Raw genomic sequence first — 25,902 nt, 5'->3', positions numbered from 1 at the left:
CAATGAGTGGGTGCGGCCAATTTGATAATTTTTCGTCTTGACGTCACAACGAAAAGGAAAATGACTCATTGGAAAAACGATTCATTACATTGACTCAGAGTCAACTCCTACTTTTGAGAGACAATAACTTTTTTTTACGGTGAACTTTCATATATAAAACTTTGCAGGATGTTTTTGTTCACTTAAATCTATGTTACACACTACATGAAAGGTAATTTTCAAAATTCCATAATAGGTGCCCTTTAATACATTTTAGCTTTAGCAATTGTAGTTAATGGAATGATGCAATTTTTATCATTTAATCACTCTTATGTTGTTACAAAATTACTTCATGCCTTTTTTACGTCAGTGACATTAAGCACAATAGGTTCTCGTGTGTCTTATAACTTTATACTGTAACAGAAGCATGAATGAGGTTGAGTGAATGATGGCAATTTTTTTTTTGTAAGAAATGTATTATTAATTTAGGCAATCTGTTGAGCATTCAAAAGCACATATCTAGACTTAAATTCGACATGAAGTAAAAATTCACTCAATTTTCTAAATGCATGTTATTGATCTTATTGTGAACTATTCATCCATGCGTATGTTTTTTTTTTTTTTTTTTACCTCATAATATTGAATCAAAATGTAATGAATGTTCTGATGAAACGACAGACTTCTCGTTAGTTTCATATGCAGGACCTCTCCAATCATTTAGACCACTTCAACCCTACCCCTTTTTATAAATGCCACAACTTTGCATAGAGTTGAACGAAGCGTCAATCGCATGTTGGTGATGATGTCTAGGTGTGTTTTCATCTGTTTTCCTTCAAAACTATGGTTCCTTAACCCAATCTTCCTTGGTTACGGGTCAGCTGGCTTGAAATTACATTTTGAATGAGGAGGAATAATGACGAATTCGCGGTTGTGTTCGAGAGGTGATCACTACAATGCTATGCTTCGAATGCCTCTGGAGTTATTTAGATTTTTGAATGCAGTTATCTTGGGATGCACAGCACGAGTCATTTTTTTAAAAAAAATCTTTATTTTTAGTGTATTGAAAACGTTCAAATGTGGTTATCTTTTACTCACTCTTTTTTCAACTTCTACAGCCTCCTCATAATCAAATACCGCGATGTGCTCATGCATTTATGTTGTCAGTTTGATCATAAATGTGTTCAGATCACTGCTCAATTTCACCAATAACCGGCTCTGACTCGAGCAGCACAGTGGTAGGGGTGTGTATCCATATGCAACCCCCATATTTTCACAATCCAATCAACAACCAATGGATAAACTCAAATCCCCACCCCAATTTTTTTTATTGTTCTATAAGCCGTTTCCCTCTGAAATCTGTTTATATTTAGAGTGATATGTAGACACACTGACATGTGTAAAGATAGAATGATGACCACAAAATCATAAAGGTATTTTTGTTGTTTATTTATTTATTTAATTTTTGTATATATATTTGTTATTATTATTGTATTTGTTAGCAAAAAAAATTTGTTATCAATAATTTGTCTAAGGTTTAGTATTTAAAATATCCCTCATAATAAATCACATAAAACAAATAATCACATTCTGTGTCAGCCTCTTACAGACCCCTTTATGATCTCACTCTGATGTCTAGCCTGGTACTTATTCTTATGGGATGTCCTCTGTACTGCCACTGGTACTTGAGAGTTTTGTTACCATCAAGACCTATTCCTCATTTTCCATACACGTCCCCATTAAGAGTACTAATGACATTTACACATGCCATCCTTAAACGCTAGAGAAAAATCACACCCCCTGACCACCTCATGCATTCATTTATCACAGTGTGTGTGACCCTACACTTCTATCGGAAGTGTATGTGTCTAGAGAGATTGACAGACATTTAGGGATAATTGGCAGGAACTGCCACATCAGGCCCCTGAAGACACACAGGTTTACTCTTCATTACTCTGGCAAACTCATTAGCAGTGAAGTGTGCAGCCTTTGTTGTTGTGGCTTCCTCTGTGACACTCGTATATTCACACGGGCCCTTTCTCAGGAACCAAATGCCCTGCAAAATGTAAGGATCTCTTCTGGCTGTAACATGGATCATACTGGCAATTGTAGTGAAAACCCAGGTTGTCTTTCTGTTCAAGTCATATTACCATCTGAAGAGAGTTGCTCTCATTCTGTCATCCTCCTGCAGTTCTGCTTCATGTCACTTATAAATTGTTGACCACTGTCCCATGCTGTCAGAGCTATTCATTAACGATTTGAAATGGAGTGATGTGACAAAGCAAAAAAAAATATTTTTACGTTTACATTAAAACCCTGTATTGATGGGTGTAATTCAGTGTACTTCAACTGTCACTGACAAAGTTCCACGTACCTTTGTCACTTGTGCATTCATTTATTAAATATTTTGGCTAAATTTATTATGCTCAATCTATAACATGACACTCACCAGCCACTTTAAGGACACCTGTATACCATCTAATTAATGCGATTTATCTATTCAGTCAATCATGTTGCAGCAGTGTAATGTATAAAATCATGCAGATCAGATGGGTCAGGAACTTAGTTAATGATCACATCAACCGTCAGAATGGGGAAAAGATGTGATCTCAATGATTTAAACCATGGCATGATTGTTGGTGCCAGACGGGCTGGTTTGATTATTTCTGTAACTGTTGATCTCCTGGGATGTTCAAGTGCAACATTTTCTACAGTGTAAAGAGATTGGTGTGAAAAAAAGAAAAAAACATCCAAATAGTGACATTTCTATGGCCGAAAACGGCTTGTTAATGACAGAGGTCAGAGGAGAATGGCAAGACTGGTCGAAGCTGACAGGAAGGTGACTAACCAGAATAACCATGTTACAACAGGTCTATACAGAAAAGCATTTCTGAAAATACAACACGTCGAACATTGAGGCAGATGGGCTACAGCAGCAGAAGACCCCACGGGTACCACTACTGTCAGCTTACAACAGGATACTGAGGCTGCAGTGGGCACAGGCACACCAAAGCTGGACAGTAGATTGTTGAAAAAACATTTCCTGGTCTGACAAATCTGGATTTATGCTGAAGTATTTAATTATTCAGTGGTTATTGCAATGATTAATCATTAGCTCTTAACTGACTATTCAGCTTGTTCCCTGACTTAAAAGGTTATATTAAATGTGCTTGCTAACAATAAAGAGGACAAAATCATCTTTTAAAAATACCTCTAAATGACTCTCTGAATTGAAGAAAAAATTAAGTTTAATTCGGTAAAGAATTTCACTGCAAAAAATAGTTTTTTGTAGTAAAATTATTTTGTCTTAAATCCATATTACAGATGTGCTGTCAAAGAGAACATTCACATGTTCTTGTTAAACAAGTGAACACTCATGCTTGATGACACAAGCAACTTTTTTGCTGAAGCACAGAGTTGAGACAATAAAGAGAGAGAGACTTAAGCTACGTCCGAAATCGCACACTGTTGTGTTCTGGAGAGAACATGGAGAACTCCACCGGTCCACGTAACCAGAGCAGACTGGCAGCTATAATAAATGTGTGTATTCAGATGAGACACAAGCAACGTTTTTGCTGAAACACAGGGTTGAGCGGAGGTTATTTGGCTGTTTAGAGGAAAAATGACAAGTGGTGCCTTGCAAGTCTGTGATCTGCTTCCAAATGACTTATGAATTATGTTGTCAGCATGTCTGAGCCTTCACAACAACATAGTACTCTAGTGTGTATTCAGTGGTGTAGTGGCACTGAATAGAACCACTGAGACTGTTTGTGTCTGCCACCAGAGGGAGTGTTGAAGATTTACATTAGATCATGCTACTGAGTGAATAGGCTAGCTTGAACAGGATCTTGATTGTTTAATGATGATAATTATTGTTTTGTGTGTGTGAGAGAGGATATGTCTGAGGCTTGATTATTTTGAACAGCACCGTTTAATTCCTGGATTTAAGGGTAATCTGGAGTCAGTAAACCTCTAATCTCACTCAATACTGGTAACATTAAACCATTTATACAAACTTTCATACTTCTTTCATTCATGGTTCCATGTGTATGCATAAAAAAAAAACAATTATCACACACAATGTTTTTTAAGTTTCAGCACACTTACTGAACACAATGCATAACAGCAATGGAAAACACATACAAATATGGGCACATGTTCACCATGACAGTTTTCTAAGGGCAAATTCTTCCCTGGTAATAAGGGGCCCTCCATATGGAAGCCATCTACTGTCTCATGTCTGATGACATCATTGCAGGAGGCCAGGTCTCTAATGAGACAATAAAGAGAGAGAGACTTAAGCTACATCTGAAATCGCATACTGTCAGAGCATGTACTGTATTTGATGAAGGACGCACTTCTCTGCCCGTAAAACAGTACGTGCTTTAGGTATGCATTTTACAGTAGTATTAGGGATTTATAATATGAAGTTCACGATACGATATAATCTCTATTCGATATAAAAACACTATTGTTTATTTTTAACAAAATAAAGTTCTTAAATACACAGTATAAATGCTCAAAGTCCAAATAATAAAGAGTTTCTCATATACCTTTATAAGAAAAGATCCACAAACAAATAAACCTTCAAAACTCGTTCAGACTGATCAGGTGCATGACAAGCAATAGAACTAAACAGTATGTTAAAGAGTATACACAATATCATTTGTTTTTCATCATTACTTTTGACATAACATTTACTTTTTTAAAATGTAAAAATTGTAGTCTATCAATATAATATTATATCATGAAATTTATATATAATGGTGATATGAGCTGTCACTGTTTGAAATAATGTGTACAATTTCTAAGTAATTATATTGAGTTTACATTAATTGGTATAAAAAGCATTAAAATGGTACTGTCTTTTTCAACAGGTGTCTGATTGAGTGAACGTAAAACGTCAGGAGTGTCTTGTTTTTTTTCACCGCATCCATACCATGTGTGATTAAACTGTTTCTTTTTGCTTTTTGATCAACTACTTAATGTTAAGTATAAAAAGGATATTAAAAGACACATTCAGTGAATGTGGAGTGCATGGATCTCATCTTTGATGATCTCACATCACACAGAAGAAATGTTCTGTTTTAATCTCAAGCACTTTTTTTCTTCTTGTGCTGAACACAAACATTTTTAGAAGAAAATTTCGGCTCTGTGTACACTGGGATCTGGACATTCCAAATTGGGAGTAAAATAAAATAAAAATGTCAATACAAATTAAATCTTGAGAGACACTTGCTTGTATATAATATGTATATTAAAGATAGATTGATGATATTTTATTATTATGTAGCCTATGATATGAATATTACTATATTATTATTGTTTATATTCATTTCATATTTATTAAAACTGCTTTTTTTGATGAAAGCTATAGATGTTTAAATGTTTCTCTTCAACCTGCAGCTGAGCAGTTCTGGTTGCATACAAGGCATTTATTTATTTATTGCACTATTTATGAATTTCTTTGTGCTGTATTTTTATGATGGAGCACCACAACATGAAAGCCGGTAATACTAGATCGCCCTAAGGTTGCGTACTTTACAGGAGCAATAGTTTTAACACATCGCTTGCTTACAGAGATAGGCGGTGCAACGCCATTTTACGACGCACCCGGCAAGTGCGTTCTTTTCAAAGTGAAACCTTTGTCAACTGACTGATTTTCATTTAATTTGAAATCGGCAACATTTATTCACAGTGGTTAATATTTAATCTGTTGCTTATCTGTTTATTTAATCTGTCTTTACACATTCTGCACTGCTGAAGTGACCCATTTTATACCGGGTGTATTCCGAGTCTTACAATCACTTTCTTATGTGAAGAACAAACCTAAATGTAAGTTTTAGTCATCAATCACAGTCACCCAGCGTCCGCCGTAACACATCTATGGGCTGAAATATGTGCCACCAGAAACTGAATTTGAACCATTTATATTTGAATTTGAATGGCTAAACTTGAATAATTGCATTGAAAAACTGAATTTGAATCACATAATTTGAAATTGTATTGTTTAATTAAAATTGAATTTATTCAAAAACTGAATCTGAATTGTATCATTTGAAATTGAATTTATTCGTTTGGAACTGAAGTCCAATAAAATTTGATCCTCACTGAAAATTAAACTCTCTATATATCTTCACATTCACTTCTCACAATTCAGATTCAGTTCTCAAATTCAATTTCAAGTTACTGAGACAGACATCCGGGTAGTTGGAGGATGAAGGAAGAGCAATCGAGCGCAGATCGATAGATAGCGTTCATAGGTTGGTTTCACGTGACGTCACGCTGCTGCATCGCGAGAGCGCGCAATTCAGATGGAGGGCAGGAAGTGAAATAGCTGAGGATCTGCCGTCTGGCAAAATGCCAATGTTTTGTGTAGTTTACGGCTGCTCCAATCGTTCTAATCGAGAAAAGGGAAAGGGTTTTTATAGAGTACCGAAGATTGTCACTCATAAAGGTGAGAAATGTAAAAAGCTCACAGAACAACGCCGTAAAAAGTTGATTTTTAACGTACGTCTGCGGTCGGGAGGAGCAGAGTCTGTTAATGCCCGTGTCTGCAGCGACCACTTCGTCGGAGGTATGTTAGCTAGCCAACGTGTTTTTTGTGTCTGTGTTTATATAGCATTAGGTTGTCATTAAATGCTCATTTACTTAGTAATGCTTATTAAGTTACCGGTAGTCTAATATGGACTTGATTGGGGCTTTTTAGGTTGTCCTAGCGCTTGTCTAATCTTTCGGAGTCTATTGTCCCATTGGAGTAAGGAGGAGGGAGAGGGATAATAATCAGTCAGTCCAGTACCTGAGCCCTCACACATGTAGTGTCCAATACCTGATCCCTGCTTCTTGGCTCTGATGATGATAAGTAAGAGGACATGGAGTAGTAGTACCTGAGCCCCGACACATATCAGTCTGTTAGTATGTTTTCAACAAGTGTAATACTTTTATCCACTAGTCCAATTGTACTGGCTATATGTATTATATGTAATGAAATGGATTCTAATCTGTTATTGCACACCATGTTCTTGTTATTATAACAATTGTTGAAAAATCTAATCTTGTAAATAAACCACCATGTATAATTCTGTCTTCTCAATGGCATTTAATCTTTTCATTTAAATTATACAACAGCCAGAACTCACAAAGACCACACTCATAACAATAGTCAAAATGTAATCTTGTCTCATACAACCGTATTGATATAACAGCAATATCACACAGCCCACTTTCAAGAGTGCCTGGATCCTTTCATTACATTACACATGTGAGTTTGTAACTTGCTGTCCCAGTATTTCTGGAAGTATACCGTTTCTAAAAAAGCCTAACATCATCCTAAAGTTCAAGATCGGGCAAAATCCTTTCAACAAAAATGTCATTGTGGTTCCACACAACAAAATCACAGTACTCAGCATCTACAATGTGAAGCTGTCCCTGAACTTGGTAGTAGTAGTCATGAGTCCGGTCCAGCATGACATTATCCCCATCATTGATGAGGCAGAAGCCCTTTTCCCCAGCACACAAGCGCAGATTGGCTTCATCTTGGTCAGAGTGTGGACACTAAAATCACAGAGAGAAGGACACGTGAACAATAGATTAACAAATATATTTTCTGCCTTTTTGCTCAGTTTAGGACTTGAGACACGACTCAGTCTCGAGATTTAGGGACTTTACTACAACAGAGACTGTAATATTACCTTAATCTTGCAGATGCCAGTTCCGTGACAGTCACAAGCAACAATCCCATCAGGGAGGACCCCATGTATGGCCACTTGGGGTTCAGCCAGAGACCACTGTCCATACAGGAGAAGCCTGCATGCTCCCGACCCATCAGCTTCTCATAGACTCCTCTGGCTTGTGCTTCATGTTTGCATCCATAACTGTACACAGTACACATGCAAAACATGAAAAGGAAATGATTACTTAGTATTGGATGTGTAGAGCCAGTTCAGTGATTTAAATGCCATTTCCCTAACCCCTATACTTAGTTCTACTCCTGCATAACCATAGTCTTATAACCCTATAACTAATAACTAACGTGCACCAAAGCAATGTGTTACTATACATTTCATTTAATATTCCACCAGTAAGATACATTTACTTAATAGACAAGCTTCTTTTTATCCAAATTATACCCTCTGTTGTCAGTGTTTCTTTTCTGGACATAAACACTGTTTACACGAGGCCTTACCTCTGCCTTACCCTAATTCAAACCCTAAATACCTTGTAGCGGCTGTGGTGAACCTATATGCTTCTGGGTAGCATATGGCCTTGATCAAGCTCTTGGATGGTTGCTGGGGTTGGTCTTAATAGCTTGTTTCAGCTTGGAAGCAGTTATGTGTCCAGCTCTTTGCCTAAACCAAATCCTGCTTGCACTCTGACTTCGAGTTGCCCTCTCTACAGCCTGGACCTGGGACATGATGAGCTCTTCTAGGTGGAATACTTGGCATAGCTCTCCAAGCTCTTTGGGGGTAGCTGCAGAGTCTCTGGTGTTCTGTATTCAAGAACAGTTTTAGGAAGCATACTAGATTTGGGGATGAATTCTTTGTAGTAAGGCTCCCTAGCCATCAGTGCTGCACTCCTTGGACAGTTTTTGCTTAAAGTCTCAAAAAACTAGCATATGTTTCTGACCCTCTCTTCACTCTTGGGCATGAAAGTGATTTCCCAACCTGGTTTTCAGTTGTCCTGCCATCAATAGAACGGTCAAGCTTTTTTTTTTTGGCTTTAGCCGAGAAGTCGATCAGAGCTACTGGAGCAGCAGGAATCTGAAAATAAGTTAACACAAAGAAGATCATTAAGTCCACATTTCTGTGGTCCATAACCATAACATATCTATATGCAGTATAAATCTGGCGTTTATCCTATGGCTGTGAGCAAAACAGGTAAGGCTATCATCACAGGATTGAGATGCCAAACTGTGTTTATGTGGGTCTTTGCTGTCTTAGCTTCTCTTTGTCCAACAGGGAAATTGTGACTGACCACATTGTCACAAGCTACACATGTTAAGGCAGAATATAGAATAGAAATAATTTAATAATCCCCAACATTAGGTATGATGGAATATAATGAAAATCCCCTAAAAGAAGATGAAATGTAGGCTAGATGAAGACAAGCAATCTGCCTGATTAAGTAACCAAAGGGGCACAATATAAACATTAATTTAACATCATAATTTAGCCTACAGTTACAGTGTCCAAAAATACAGTGTCACCTTACCTTTTTTACATGTGATGGCATCAGCCACTTGCACTGCTCTGTTGTGCAGGAAGCTGTATCGCTTTCTTTCGAAGTGTAAATGTGCTATTTTTGTGTTCTAGTCAAACGGAATTAACTAACTTATGCATTCAATTCAAATGAATAGGGCTAGTGCTATGGTGTAATTGCCCTGAAGTTTATGGCCTTACATTATGCTAGCACCTGCCAAACACAGCGACACATAACTTACACGCTTACTAGTCTCTCTCTCTCTCTCCCTCTCAGTAAGCAGTAACGTTACTCTGACAATGACAACCACGAGGAGAAGTTATCGGGAAAAAAATCACACTGAAGACATGACCAGTCTACTTGGCGGCGGCTAACACTAGCTACGTTTGCAACAACATTTTCACCGGAGGAAGAGGCAAACGCTTAGAAATAATAAACACCAGGCAAAAATGTTGTTACAAGAGCTAGTAGGCTACCATAAAAACGTGGGATTATAGCTACTGTTTGCAACGTCGGGAGAAAGATTTAATTTCCCCTGTTTCTACAAAATAGCTATAACATTAACAACAGTTAAACAAAAGATCGTTAGATCGTAAAAAAAAAAATCATTACCGTATTTGTCCCAGCCGAATCCATGGTGGTGGTCAGGCAAGCACTTCTTCTTTGTTTCATGGCGGGTAACGTACTGTGCTCCAAAACATTGGTGCTGATTGGCCCAAGAGGAGTCCTGTGCGCCAATGAACGCTATCTATCGATCTGCGCTCGATTGCTCTTCCTTCATCCTCCAACTACCCGGATGTCTGTCTCAGTAACTTGAAATTGAATTTGAGAACTGAATCTGAATTGTGAGAAGTGAATGTGAAGATATATAGAGAGTTTAATTTTCAGTGAGGATCAAATTTTATTGGACTTCAGTTCCAAACGAATAAATTCAATTTCAAATGATACAATTCAGATTCAGTTTTTGAATAAATTCAATTTTAATTAAACAATACAATTTCAAATTATGTGATTCAAATTCAGTTTTTCAATGCAATTATTCAAGTTTAGCCATTCAAATTCAAATATAAATGGTTCAAATTCAGTTTCTGGTGGCACATATTTCAGCCCATACACATCCTGCACAAGTTTCGTTATAACATATTTAAAACTTGCTGCCTCAAGCACAATGACACGGGTCTGCCATCAGAGACTCTGCAATTATGCATTGGCTCTTTCGTGTCTTGTGACTCGTGTCATCTTCATTTGTATAAATGTTTTGAATGAGATGTGCCAGTAGAATCAGCATGATGGTTCCTTCGTAGAGGGAGGATATTTTTACCTATTAAAACCTTCAGTTGAACTCTGCTATGCACACATGTTTCCATCCAAGGATTTTTTGCAGAAAAGGTATTAGCACTCCAAAATAATGCTGATGGAAATGCTAATTATCGCTAAAATTACACAAATAATTTTCCGTTTTACTCTAGCGCATAAACTCTATGTCGATACTTCAGATGTTATGAAAAACTTGTTTGGAAACTTGGCATTAACGCAAAATTGCAGTGTCGCATGACAGAATTTACTCTAATCTGTGTTAATAGTGACGACGTTATATATCCTTGAAAGCCAATTTATTGTACGTGATTATGGATTGATCTTAATGCCATATAGATCTGATGATGCAAACATGACACTTCCAGGAGCACCAATACAAGCATCTCGTATCAAGGCACATCTATATTTTTTGGAACACTAACAGCCCAATTCTATAAAATTATTGTTTAGCTTTTTAAAATATGCTGGCAAAATTCCTGAAATAAATTAAATAATTTACCAAATGAATAAAGCATTAAATAAAATAATTAATTCTCAAAATGTTCTACACTTTTTTTAAGACCATAAACTATCAGAACTATTTGTACCATGCTGAGTTCACTTTAAGAAAACAAGCTTTTGAACATTTTAAAACTTTTAAATATTTTAAATCTAACCATGTTTACCTCAGATCACATTTGCCGAGCTTCTAGAGAAAATGTTAATTGCATTATGACGCTAAAATTTATTTTAGATGACAGTCAATTTCAGTTGGACGTTAAGTTGCTGGACAAATATGCGGGGGACAATGCAGTTGTGATAGTGATGCTTTAGATTAGATGATTGTTTAAAATAGCCTATTAAATATTAGGAAGGTATCATATGTAAACCCTGATATTCATTTTTCTTTAATAGCTGTGCACACAGCATATACACATGGATGGATGGATGGCATTTTTTTATTAAATGATCGTGACTACTTTATCTGCTTGTTACATCTTTTCTATTGTTGAGAACTGGTTAGGTTTAGGCGTAAATGTGCGGTTGGGTCCTTAAAAATATCTATATATAGTGTAATGTATTTCAAATGATGTATGTCAGAGTGTCTCTTTCATGTTTTATATTGTTGATTATCGGTTGGGTTTAGAAATGGGGTTGGGTTAGGTGATCTAAAATATTATATTTGTATACACTAATATATTTGTAATATTATAAAAATTGAGGTTAAGCACACAAAATAATATAAAAAAATTGACAACTGATGACAAAGTTTTGTTGTTGAAAACAATGGGGTTTCTCACCTTGGATAGCTTCTGCATAAACGTCAAAATTGGACTTTTGGGGAATGAGAATGGGTTGCATTCTCATGTCGTATGAACAGGTTTATAGATCCGTAACATCGTAAGTAAATATGCACTTCATCACTGCGCACGCTCACACTAAATGCGACGTGTTTAATGAGTTGCCAAAAGCTGCACATGAGCGAGAGCGAGAGGGAGAGAGACCCAGAGAAGCTGAATTATTCATTCAGAATTATTCAAACTGTAAAGTGGAATTACAGTTTGATACAAAGACAAAATTATTGATTTGATTTGTTCATCTGTATGGATTGGTTTACCAGTTCTCAGCTACATGTTAAAATGAATAAAATAGTGTGGATATTCCTGCATTATGCATGTGGAACATGCAGGATTGATTTAATTTGTGCGCAATACCCGCCATCCCATGCCTAATTTCAGGCCCTGATAATAATAATAATAATTATTATTATTATTATTATTATAAGAATAAGAATAGTTGTTATAACTACATAAAAATTACAGAAATATATTAGTCCTACAGTTGTATTATAATGAATAATAATAGCCATCAATATTATTATTATACCCAATTAATATTTAAAAAAAAAAAAGTGGCCATGGGATCTGGGTAAACCCTGGAAATGATCTAATCTCCTCTTCTGCCTGCCAAAACTTGGTGTCAGGGTTGTTTAAGATTTGTATAGGAACTTGTTGTGAACAATGAAAGTGAATTTGGAACGCTGTAAATATATCAGCGCACATTACCAAACTGAAACCAATGCAACACATCTGTTATTCTGAGTGGTACAGAACTGTCTCTATATTGTCCCATCCCTAGCAATTAGTATGAATAGATTCTGGATATACGGTACTTCATCTGTGAATTTGGGCACTGTCCCTTGACTCAAATATGCAACATATTAACAACTTCCAAAATAATGTACTCTAGTTTTGTTAAACCAGCACCATTTAAGTACAACAAATGACTTTCTTTGTATGTATAATTTTTACAGTTGAAAATAGCCGCAAGTTTCTTTAAATCCAGCGTTTTAAATGCAAAGTCACCTCAGCTCCTATAGGATTATGGGATAGGAAAGTGTCCAGGAAATAGTAGGTCATCCAGGTATTTCTAGTTTTCTGTTTTATGAATGCTGAGGATTCAGAAACACTAAAACATTGGCATACTGTGTACTAAGGAGGTATGGTTATTTGGATGCAGCACATATTATAATGCTGGGATTCCCAAAATCTGGAACTGCTTTTTCCCATGGTTTAATTTAGAAGGTTGGTAAGTGTCTCAAAGGACTAACCAAAGCATCTTTTGTGTTTACACATACTTGAGCATGTGCAAGTTTTGTATGTTCACTGATCTTTGTTTAAGGAACTGTCTTGTCCCCCACCCCTTCTGTTTTTCTCTGCCAGGTAAGTTACGTTGAGGGCACTGCTTTGGTCATGGGTTTTGAGGACCCTATGGTACGCACAGACGACACCCCAGTCAAACGCTGTCTACAGACCAAATGGCCCTACATCGAGCTCCTGTGGACCACAGAGAGGTCGCCCTCACTGAATTAAGCTTTAATCTCTAACCTTTCACCTGCCAACTTTTGCCTGCAAAGCCCGATAACTTAAGGAAAGCTGAACCGTCATAGGTCTCCTCACACTCTGCACTACATTTAGGGGGCCAACACAGGGCCTGAAGTTGAACTGAGAGATGATGCCCTTCACCCGGCACTGACACTAAAGCTCTTCTCTGCTTTTTACACATCTCAACTGGCTTGTACATTTGATTATTGGGCTAATTGTGTGCTTAAAGCCCTGAAGTTATGTGTTGGTTTTGTTTGTAATCTGTTATGTATACCAAATGTATTGTGATTTTGCAGATGTTCAAATTATTTTGTCAAATTTCTACATGTTTTGGTTTACTGCTCTGAAAAGATCTGCCCTTTGAACTAGCACACCGACTGTGATAATCTTTTGAATAATTTATGGAATTGTTTATATAGAGTTTTTTTTTTTTGTGATTGATTGATTGATGATTAAATGTAAGTGGTTGTGAATATTTAAGGGATTATTTGACCAAAGCATCTGGTTGCAGATAGTGTGTGTGTGTGTGTGTGTGTGTGTGTGTGTGTGTGTGTGTGTGTGTGTGTGTGTGTGTGTGTGTGTGTGTGTGTGTGTGTGCTGCGCGTGCGTGCGTGTGTCTGTCTGCGCGTGCGTGTGCACATTTGCATGTTTTCGCTCGTTTGTGTGTGTTCGTGCTAGAGGGAGAGAGAGAGAGAGAAATAGTCAGCTGAGGGGTTATGTTCTACAACACTGTTCTGGCCCTGGGAGGAAGATTGACAAAATAATGCACTACAACTACATGCTGGGTACCAAAAGACAGTTGGGAGGATAGGAGAGGGTGATTTTAATATTTATCTTTGAAGTCTCTGGAATGACACTATGATTCTCTGCATGAGAGAAGAATAAAGATGTTCACCCTTTATTTGTTCTCATCCTGATAGTTCATTCAAATAAACAACTTTTTTTTTTCTTTATGTCTGAACTGTGGCGTGTTTGTCTTGTATAAAATTAAATGTCCTTGACCAACACACTAAAGGAATAGGTCACCTGAAATTTAAAATCATACTGTAATTCATGGCTTCCCACAGTCAAAGAGGTAGTTGCAGTCCATATTTGTGCCTCTTCTGCACTGCCATGGAAATCTAAGCTGGTGCATCCATCCAAGCCTTGTAGGATCACATTCAACTTGTTGGGTAATGCATAGGTCGGCAGGTCAGGCTATTCACACATGGCGGTGTTGCAGTCCTACCAAGCAGATCTGCTGAAGAACTTTGATGTGAGCAATCCAGATCCTGAGTCCTTCCAAGAGCTGCTTTGCACCACATATTTTGCTCTCTGGGCTACCAAGATTACTGCCCAGGCCATCAGCAGATCTGTAGGTAGCCTGGTGTCTACTGAGCACCATATCTGGCTCAATTTGTCAAGTCTTTGTGATGAGGACAAGGCCGTTTTGCTGCATGCCCCTGTGTGTCAGCAGGGCCTCTTAGGTGGCACTATTGATGATTTCACTGAGAGTTTTCAGTAAGCCAAGAAGCAATCGCTGGCCTACAGACACATCCTGTCAAGGTGGGGTCGCTCTGTAGCCAAGCCGGTTTGCATGCTATCTTTCTCGGTGCAGCGCCCAGCCAAACAAATTGCTACCAGCACTAACCCTGTTCCTTCTCATAGAGGCGTGTTTGAGCCACCGGTGAGAAAGATAACATAGCAACCTGGACCCAAGTGAAATGTGGCACATCCTGGACCTTGTCTCCGAGGTAAAGATCCTTCTGGGCAGGCCAAGCATTCTTGATGGTTTGGCACCAACAAAGCAGGGTCGTATACATATGGACCAGTCCACTCTGGCTCAGAAGAAGGCCCGGAACACTTCTCTGTGCCCCCTCACAGTTCTCTTGCTCTTCCCCGCTATTCCCTCTCGGAAGATCAATTTTCTGTTTTTGTTGGTTCTGTGCCATGGAGTTGCGTGAGGCACAAACATTCTTATAAAAACAGGCAAATTTTCATCTTTAACAAACTTGGTTATGCTAAAAGACAAACCCATGCGCTCAAACCCCAATGGTCTCAGACCAGCTTTTGTGTCTTCTGACCCGCTACTTGATCATGTGGCTGCTTGAGGATGCCTTGTGAGGGCATTACGCATGTACGTTGACCTAATGAGTCAATTCAGGGTGTCTGAAAAACTCTGCTTTGGAGGTCGTTCAAAGGGTTTTACCATCTCCAAGCAAAGAATTTCCCACTGGGTCATGGATACCATTGTGCTTTTTTGTGATTCTTAAGGCATACAATGTCCAATGGGAATGAAAGCTTATTCCACCAGGAGTATGCCTCTTGGTCATGGGCAAAGGGTGTGTCACTAAAAGACATATGTCTGGCTGAAGGTTGGGCTTCCCCTAACACTTTTGCCAAGGAGTATAACCTGCATGTATCTTCCCTCTCTTCCCAGATTTCACATAAGAAAATTGTTGATTATCCAATGATCACTGACCAGTCCATTAGTGTCATTGTTTTGGGTGTTTCATCTTTAAATGTTTCTCTATTTCCACTAAGGTGGATGAGAGCATGCAAACAATCTTTCACTACCCTATTGGCTAGTGTCATTGTACCACTTCCCTTGGCCAGGTAACTCTCCTGCTACCCAAATATCCTTCTCACTAAATGAGAAGATGTGTTGAGACACTGCGCCACTACCTGGTATAGCTAGTGCCTGTATCTTTGATTCAAACTTTTGATCTTTCACTCTCCTTCCTATTTCTCAATATGAATTTTAGTTATAACATGCCTTTTAATACGTTGTAGGTCTTTATGTCTTCGTAGTACCAGTTACATTTTTGCTTTTAAACATAAGCAGTTCTGGGTCGGCTGCTAGTTATCAGGTGCTTGTTGCGTCATAGTCATAAACAATCTTGGGAGAAAAAGATCTAAACTTTAAAGACGCTGATTTTGTCACTATTTGCCTTGTCTGGTGTCCTGTAAACATTGTGAAGTCCTTTGGCACACTGTCAGGGATTCTGTTACTGCTCAACATGTGATAATATTTCACTCCAGTCAAGAGAAAGTGTAAATATTAACATGACTTATTACTTAAATGGACCAATGTTTTCATTCACAGTAGGTGATAAAAATGATAGTAATATCAATGTCTGTCTGGAATATGAAAACATAGAGGATTTTATTCATCATAGACTGAGATTATCAGTTCTTGGCAAAAAGCAAAAGTTCAAGAAATCTTTATAAATACAAGGACAATTTGGAGGAGGATATTTTGGGATGGTTAATTTCAAACATCACTAAAATAGAAATACAGTGCTTTGCAGAAGTATCTGGACCCTTAATCCATTTTCAAATTACAAATTCAACAAATATATATATTTTAAAAAAAAAATGATAAAGCACTGAAATTGCCCTACAATTAGCCACTTACTGTGAAACTGAAATAACTGCCACATTATTTGGATCAAATCCACACAATTAAGTAATCATTATTAAGGTTGAATAAGAATTTTCAAGTTCCTCTGTGAAGAATGATGAATAAATTAGTCATTCAATTAAAACAAATGCATAACTTTAAAATGGTGAAAACAATATCCAAGTGTATGTGAATGTCCCAGCGGCTCAATTATTAAGAAGAGGCTGTGCCTTAAAATAAACCGTATGGGAATGACCATTTTGAAGGGGTTATAATATAAAAGTGCACCCATTAACCATATAAAAGATCTGCATAAATCTCGCCTGTATGGGAGGATAGGACAAAAGAAGCTAAAGAAACATATAAAAACACATGTGGAGTTTGCCAAATGCAGCATAATAGTAATCCATAAAAGAACGAAAAATAATATTATTTTTTTTATTATTATTGTGGTCAGATGAGACCTAAAGATTTATAATCAAAAGTGAAATGTGGAGTACAAATCTAGCAAACCTCAAACATCACCTCCACTGAAGTATGATTGCAGTAACATTAATCTGTTGACATGCTTTCCATCAACAAAGCACTGGTCATCTTAAAACAGAAACAAGAATGTATAGTGTAAACCTAAAGGAAATGCCATAGTCCCAAACACAAGGCATGTTTTGATAAGCATGTTGTCTTGTGACTTGTAATGTCACATTACAATATTTTTTCAATTTTAATGAAGCTACATTTGAATAAATTACCACAGAAAAGAAAATTGTTTTGAAATTTGGTAAAGAACTGTTTAACAGCTGAATACTTCTGCAAGACCTTTTATAGTGTCTGTGATCCCACTTTTCATGCCTAATCTGTTCTTAAAAAATAATAATCTGTTGCATCTTCCTCATATCAAGAAAATTTTATGAATTTCATCCAAGCCTAAGCAAAGCTGATGATGTTGTTACACTTGTAATGCTGCAATAAAAGTTATTAAATGTTTTTTTTACAGTGTAATTACACAGGTTTCCCAGGACTGTTGCCAACATGTAAAATTGTATGCAACATATATTTTGTTTTTTGGGGGTTTTTTGTCTTCAAGCTTGTGTGACTTGTTTTAAAACCTCATTGTTTCTAGTCAGTATGATAAAAAATGTCTGGCTCTTTGCCTCCCAGAGCCTAAGAGGGGAATTCAGAGAATATTTTTGAGCTCTCTCATTCCTCCTCATATGAAAGCGCAATACATGGACCATGCCTAATCTATTATTTTTTACAATTGTGAATTTGTGTGTGTCTCTGTTTTGGATATTCTTCTCTCTTTTTTCCCCCTTTGTTTACAAAATCACTTCAGAGACAGATGACCACATTTTGAAATGAGAAGGATTAATGACTACTCTGGCTTTGTCCTTTATTAGACCAGACAAAGTGGTGACAACAATCACAGGTGATCCAAATCTGAAACCATTGTTTCAAAATAAGTGTGGAGCTGGGAGAAATCATATCATTCATGAATATGTTGTTAAGTCACCAACTATCTTCACCTCCTTGAAAAGTCTCCCACACAAATAGAGCAACACTAACAGGAATTACCATGGTTCTAATAATCTGATTCGGTAAATTATCGCCTTATTGCTAATTCTATTTTTATATTAGCCTACTGTATGGCGTTTAGGCCTCTAGCCTCATACAAATGATGTCTACCTTTGGATTCACATTCGCCTATAAAGTTGTATAAGGTATCTATTCATAAAGGCAGTTTTGTGTATACAGTTGACTTTTGTACAAAGCTGTTCTCAGATGGCTGGAATATGAGTCTTGGTGCACAAAAGCGCTTAGGCGTTAATGGGTAAGACTTCACTTAGACAAGATTAAAACTCTGACACACAGATGGTGTCCATAAGCAGGCCCCATCTTGTGATCAGATGTGAACAGCGCAACTAAATTTAGATTTGCTCCAAGGAAACAAGTAAAAAAAAGAAGTTATTATTGTTGGTTGGATGTAAAACACCCAGACTGTTTATTTTCTTAGAACGCGAAGCTTATACTTATCGCGCATGCTTCATACCAACGTTTAACTTGGGACGTCCGACACAGATAATTACAGATCATTATTTTCAGCTTGTGAAAAATGAGTAATTAAAAGCATGCGCTTTATGCTTGATACAAACATTTAATAATGCAATATAATAGGATATATCTAACTAAGTGAATTATAATAGTAACTTTTATCTATAGGTCTATTAATAATTAAAGTCATTTGATTTTGTATATGTTTAATTTGGAGACAAGATTATGTGTATTTTGCCATAAAAGGAGTTGGCCGGATGCTGTCTTGCGTAGCTCATTATAATAATTAGTACGCAGAGAGCTCGCGCAGAGAAATGCGCGCAGCTCGCTTGAAAAAGCAGCAGACGCATGGAGCGCACACTCAACTTATGACGGCTGAGCACAGACGGGACAAGCTGCCAATATCTTTCATTTACACCTCTCTAATCAAAACATTTGGAATATATTTGGAGGCACTATACTGAAGCCATGCTCCCTTGTATTGTCCGCCTGTTCTCTCGTAGAGGTTTGCTATTTTTTTCAATATTATGCGAAGCTGCTGCTTTTAACTTGGATTTGGAAAAGCCAACTGTGTACAGTGGACCAGAGGGAAGTTATTTTGGATACTCGCTGGACTTTTACCATCCTACACAGAACAGAAACGTGTAAGTGTGGTTATTATTATTATTAATCTATGTCTGATTAAACTTATTTTGTTTCGTCAAATTTACAAGCTCCCACAGACAACCATATTCCAGTGCATGCCATAAAACCACAATATCAGAGGACATACTTAAAATTTTACCACATATCCTTATGTGAAACCCCACATTCAGCACCAGCAACGTGGACCAATTTCCAATCCGCCTGAAGTTAATTTTGAAATGTAGTCGTCTGGTTTATGCATATTAACAACTAGGTTGAACTGAAAAGACTAATAGGCTAGTTTATTGAAATCTACCAGACATCAAGTAACTTGCATTTTAATAGCGTTCTTTTCTTCTGAGTTGAGTGTTATAGCCTATGTGTAATATTTTGATCTAGTGGGATGCTGTTATATGTGTATAAATATACCTTTCTCTCTCCAGCATGTCGGTGCTGGTTGGGGCTCCTAAAGCGAACACCTCTCAACCAGGAATTGAGGAGGGAGGAGCGGTGTACTACTGCCCCTGGCCGGCATCAGACTCTGACTCCTGCCGCCAGATTCCCTTTGATAAATTAAGTAAGTACCCTAATAAATTAAACTCCTTAAATACAAGAAGCTGTCATTCTTTGATATTTTTATCAAAGCAACATTTTATTAAAAGCAACATCTTTAGAGTAGGCTACATAAATTCTTGCTCTGCCAATAAAAAGACCAAAAACCACATCCAAGAAAGAGTTCATTTAACCGCATATGGGTTGGTTTAAAATTTCATGAGCGAAGTAATTACTATAGGTTTCTAGAGAAAGGCGCGTAACTTTACCTCGGTGCCTAATCTGCCACAATTACGTCCATTGCGCGCATCTATAAGCTACAGGTCACCAGAGTGTTTTATCTATACGTTTTAGAAATGTCCCTCTCCTTTCCCAATGATTTTGTCCTCTTATGTCGTCTATTTCGTTCGGTGTGGAAAAAGTGTACACGAAGGCTGTTGGTATTGTGCACGGGAGTCACATTTGCAATGCCAGTATGCCCGAAGGGAGAGATGCCTTTTTTGAGAGTCACAACACACTGTTAAATCACATTTTAATCGATGCGTTTATGATTTTATTGGAATAGTTTTAGTAGCCATGGCTTGCCAGTAAATACAGTGGTCAGTTTGGAGTTCCTCAGAAATGTGGCGTCTCGCGGACAGGAGGCAGACTCGCGCGCTGTGGAATGCGAGCGCTGATGTTTCGTCAGGGTCGCGCGGTTTTATTCATAGCATTCTCTAGAGGGAGCTTTCATCGCAGTATTTATGCTTTTCCTGAAGAACAGACTACTAAGATACGCTTAACACAACTGTCTATATTTTAGCATTCACAATAAATTCAATATCAACATGAAACAGCAAACAAGAATGTGAGATGTTTTTTTTAATTTTCTTTAAAACTGAATTTTATTGTTCGTTTTTGATGCAAGTGGCTAGAGACCTTCCTGTATTTTATACTTTTTCTTAATGATATTATGCAATCATACTCCTATCTATCTATCTATCTATCTATCTATCTATCTATCTATCTATACATATATATATTAGATAGGAGTATGATTATATATATATTATGCAATCATACTCCTATCTATCTATCTATCTATCTATCTATCTATCTATCTATCTATCTATCTATCTATCTATCTATCTATCTATCTATCTATCTATATATATTAGATAGGAGTATGATTATATATATATTATGCAATCATACTCCTATCTATCTATCTATCTATCTATATATATATATATATATATATATATATATATATATATATATATATATATATATATATATATATATATATATATATATATATATATATATAGATAGGAGTATGATTGCATAATATCATAGATAGATAGATAGATAGATAGATAGATATATATATATATACATTGATGTACTCGACTATAATCAGAATCTATGCAATATATATTCATAGATTGACTTTTATTTACTCAACTTTGTGTTTATATTCTCTATACCATTATCACTGTACTAATGCTCCACCATGTATTCTTTAACTTGCCCAACCACTGCTCCTGTGTTTATACATTCATGTTACCAGAAGTATGCCATGTATGTTCAACATGTGTGTTATAAGATTGCTTTATTCTCTTTGTCAACCCTAACCCTTGTATATGGGTTTGTGCCCTTTTGGCTTGATGAAGTTTAAGAGCTGGATGCAGAGAGAGCTTCGTTTATAGTTGTTATTGTTCCAAACAATGTACAGACGCGAGTCAGCGAGCACATGATGTCTCAACACCTGTGTTTGTATTTTGCTGAGATCATGAAATTTATGAGCACTTGGCAAAGATATATGCACAAGCTGTTCTGCAACATATTCCTTTGCACTTCAATAGGTCACAACAATATGACCTGACACCTTGAGTTACAATTTATACCCGTGCAGAACTCTCTGTACCAAGGGTATAAAGACCTTAACTTATCTTTGATTGCCAGCCTAACATCTCAACCATCTAGCTCTTCGCATCTGAGCTCCAACTTTGAGGCCTCATCTTGACTCTTTTTCCGTTTACTTAGTTCATTAGACAAAGACTAGTCTTTGTCTAATGATTAGTGGGATATATCCAAGATGGCTGCATGGTAGCACGCAGCGTCCGCTCCGGATCCAAAATGGTGCTATTTTTGTTACTTGGCTCGACTTTTACGGCACATGAACATCGGAGCAACCGGTGTTCATGTTTGCCATCACCAGACACTACTAAAATATAAGATTCATGCAACAACCAAGCTGCATGATGATCTGCAGGAGAAGCTACGCAACCTCTGCTTGCTGCGTAGACCAGGCCTCCAGTCCTCGGCGTGATGCCGGTGGCCGGGGGAGAGGACGTCGTAAGTGGTGTGCAAGGAAAAGGTGCAGCAAGAGGGCGGGGGTCCATGCTAGGCTAAAAACAAACGGATATCCCATCTGTCCTGCTCTCAAATATTTGCTCACAGGACTAGATCTGACTCCAGCAGACTATGCTGCGTGAGCTACTGCGTCTTTGTTTTCACAGAGACGTGGCTCAGCGACAGAGTTCTGGATGCCACCATTCAGCTAGACGGGCTCGCCTTTTTTTCGTGCAGATAGAAATGCAGCAATGTGTGGTAAGAGTCGCGGTGGTGGCTTGTGTGTTTACATCAACATGGAATGGTGCAAGAACTCTTTGCTAGTCTCTAGCTACTGCTCATCGCTGTTGGAGCTTGTGACTGTAAGATGCAGACCTTTTTATTTACCACGGAATTCACCACTGTCATAATAACCAGAGTTTACATTCCCCCCAGTGCTAATGCTAAGGAAGTGCTCTGTGAATTGTATGGGGCTATTGCAGAACGCTCACCCTGACAGACTGTTTAATGTCGCCGGAGAGTTCAACCATGCAATGGATTTTATAACGAGAGGGGCGAACACGCTTGATCTTTTTTACACAAACTTCCCAGGTGTGTACCGGGCAGAGCCCCGCCCCCACCTCGGACCACATCTCTGTTATGCTAATTTCAGCATGCAGACCGCTCGTCAGGTGCACAAAAGCGCTTCAGAAGCAGGTGAAAACCTGGCCAGCAGGAGCCATTTCTGCTCTTCAAGACTGTTTTGAGTGTACTGACTGGCACATCTTCAGGGAGGCTGCAACATATGGCAACTCTACCAACTTGGAGGAATACACAGCATCAGTGATCAGCTACATCAGCAAGTGAGTTGATGATGTCACTTTTTCCAAGACCATCCCCACATGCTCCAACCAGAAGCCGTGGATGACTGTGGAGGTGTGTCTGGTGTGGAGAGATATGCTTTTGCTATACTAGATTTCAGTGGGTATAGCCTAGCATTCTCTTTCCACCACTTGAGTGGACAGCTATTGAGGGAAATGGATGTTTCAGCTCTGTACTTATTAATTTCTGCATCAATCTGACTGATGTGCTGTGCAACTGGTTCATCGAAAGTCCCTCCAAGGAGATCTTCCAATGCTATTTTCTTGGAAGGAGGTTGTTTCAGCTCAGCTCCTGCTCTGTCTGTCTGGTCAAGAGGCTGCTCTGCTGCAGGGGGGTGGCCACTGGCACCTTCTTTGCCCTCATCCTGCACAGAGGAATAGCAGAAATAAAGACTAAGTAAAATCTAAGTACAGCATTGACAAGGGTTTCACATTGTTATAAAGGCAAGATTTGAATATCATTTGTTATCATTTGTATCATTACTTTTGAACACATTTAGAAAAATCTGCCATAAAAATCAACAAATTATTAAAAAATAAATACAAGTAAAAGAGTAAAATAAATACAATACCTGGATCTGCAACATCAGCACAGCTTTCTCCTTCAGTCTGTGGAATACATCCTCGCGTTGGTCTTTCACTAGATGAGGCAGAGCCCGGAATCTGGGGTCTAATGCGGTGCACTCCAGCAGGTGGTTGTACTCTGAAGTGTATCTGTTGTAAAGGTTGTTCAGTATAGCTCTTCATGTTGCTCACAGTGAGGGAGTCTTCTTCGTTGGATGCCATGTTATGCTCGATCATATGCTTTAAGGGCACAATGAGAGACAATTTGTTCATCACACAGCACAGTGGTGGCCGTTTTGAGTGGCTTTAGAAGCCTCACCATGTCCTCCGCATCACGGATGTCTGAGCCATCCAAAGTATCGATGTCACGGACATTTCGTCGAACGTCGTTGCTCAGGAGAGTTGCTGTCACAGCCGCTTGCTGTTTGAGATGACGTTCGATCCTATCCAGACTGCTGTTCCAGCGCATAGTGACATCGATAATTAACTTATGCACTGGAAGCTCCAGTAGTATCTGTTTGGCTGCGAGCGCAGCTGTGGCTGTGGAGCTTCGGTGAAAGAAGGCAGCAATGCGCCTCACTCTGCCCAACAAATGGCTCATGCGTGACACACTCAAACCCGCTTGGCTGGCTAAGTTCAAAGTGTGGGCAAAACACCTGACATGGGGGGGCCAGCCCAGCCTCTCTGACAGCAACATCCATATTTCTTGCGTTGTCCGTGACCACAGCAATTCCATGGTTGGCCTTTTTGAAGCCCCCATTCACTCACAGCTGATTTTAAAACTTCAGCAATATTAGCTCCGGTGTGCGTTTCGAACAATAGGTGAGTTTTTGGAGAACATAATTAACCATCTCCCACTCACTGGTTATCACATGGACTGTGACCGTAAGAACTCAGGGTAGCCCTGGAGGTCCAGCTGTTGGTTGTAATTGATACACTATATGCTTTTCTGAGGGTCTCAACTACCTTAGATTTTGTTTCTCTGTAATGCGCTGGCATGACAGTCTGGCTAAAGTGGGGGCGTGGTGGGATGCTGTATTTGGGCTCCAATGTGCTGACGAGTAGCTTAAATCCAGACAGAAAACGGCCTCAAATCTTTTGCCATGAAAACACCGATACACCTTGTGATCTCCTTGGCTCTCGCACTCATCGCCGCAAGTGGGGCTACAAATCTGCCGGTCAGAGTGGTTTGGCCTACTAATACGTTTTTACGTGCAGATGGCGGTGACTGGAGCTTCTCACTGTGGTGACTGTTTGTATGCTGCATCATGTTTGTTGTGCTATTGGTGTATATTAACATCTTCTTGCAGTATCTGCACACAGTTTTTGTTTTGTCTGTTACCACCTCACCGCTTTCATTTTTAGTCTTCGGAAAGCCAAAATGCCGCCACACCTCCGATTTGAATGAAGATGGGGCATCCTCAAGATCAAGATCTACACTTGCCGCCACCATGTTTGCTTCTGTTTAACGCTATAACTTGTTCGCTGCTATCGCGCCTGTAAAGCGAGGTCAAAATATACTGCTTCAGCGCCCCTGCTGTTTAAAACGTGTATCGCAATTCCTTTAACATCTCAACCGACACGAATCGTCACATATTTTCATCGATTTTCAACCGGCTCGGAGTGAATCATTACATCCCTAATATACAGTTAGTACAGTACACAGCGAAAAGAGACTAGTTCCTCCAGGACCATGGTGCTACATAAATCAACTTAGGACAAACACAGAACCACATGAAACAACACAGACTAAATAACATTGCTACATAAAGTGCACATGCAAAGTGTACGGGACAGTTCAATAAATTACTAACAGGAACAAGACAACAGGCATAGTAAAAAATGGTGCCAGTCCCAAACCAGGCAGTGATGCAGCTGCTCAGGATGCTCTCAATAGTCCCTCTATAGAATGTAGTGAGGATGGGCGGGGTGGGAGATGTGCTTTCCTCAGCCTTCGAAGAAAGTAGAGACACTGCTGGGCTTTCTTGGTAATAGAACTGGTGTTGAGGGACCAGGTGAGGTTCTCTGTCAGGTAAACACCAAGGAATTTGGTGCTCTTGACGATCTCCACCGAAGCAGTCAACAACCATTGCTTTTGTTTTGTCCACATTCAGAGACAGTTTGTTGGCTCTACACCAGTCCATTAGCCGCTGCACCTCCTCTGTGCTGACTCGTCGTT

At 38.5% G+C, this 25,902-nt stretch overlaps 2 protein-coding genes across 3 annotated transcripts in view; both read left to right on the top strand.

The window, feature by feature from the left end:
• Positions 1-14,284, top strand: part of mindy3 (MINDY lysine 48 deubiquitinase 3) — an 88,383-nt gene extending 74,099 nt beyond the window's left edge. Inside the window, exon 15 of one of the 2 annotated variants that reach the window (XM_052144153.1) lies at positions 13,194-14,284. In XM_052144153.1, the coding sequence (XP_052000113.1) occupies positions 13,194-13,343 (150 nt within the window). In that variant the 3' untranslated portion in view covers positions 13,344-14,284. Of the gene's footprint in view, positions 1-4,853; positions 4,981-13,193 lie in introns of those variants that run through there. The other variant, XM_052144154.1, reaches the window with a different exon arrangement.
• A 4,825-nt stretch (positions 14,285-19,109) lies between these two features.
• Positions 19,110-25,902, top strand: part of itga8 (integrin, alpha 8) — a 114,183-nt gene continuing 107,390 nt past the window's right edge. The window contains exons 1-2 of the mRNA XM_052144140.1: positions 19,110-19,430; positions 19,854-19,987. Of these exons, the coding sequence (XP_052000100.1) occupies positions 19,255-19,430; positions 19,854-19,987 (310 nt within the window). The 5' untranslated portion in view covers positions 19,110-19,254. The remainder of the gene's footprint in view (positions 19,431-19,853; positions 19,988-25,902) is intronic.

This window comes from Xyrauchen texanus, chromosome 15, assembly GCF_025860055.1.
Source record: "Xyrauchen texanus isolate HMW12.3.18 chromosome 15, RBS_HiC_50CHRs, whole genome shotgun sequence".
Lineage (NCBI taxonomy): Eukaryota > Metazoa > Chordata > Actinopteri > Cypriniformes > Catostomidae > Xyrauchen > Xyrauchen texanus.
This window is presented reverse-complemented; position numbering and strand designations above follow the sequence as displayed.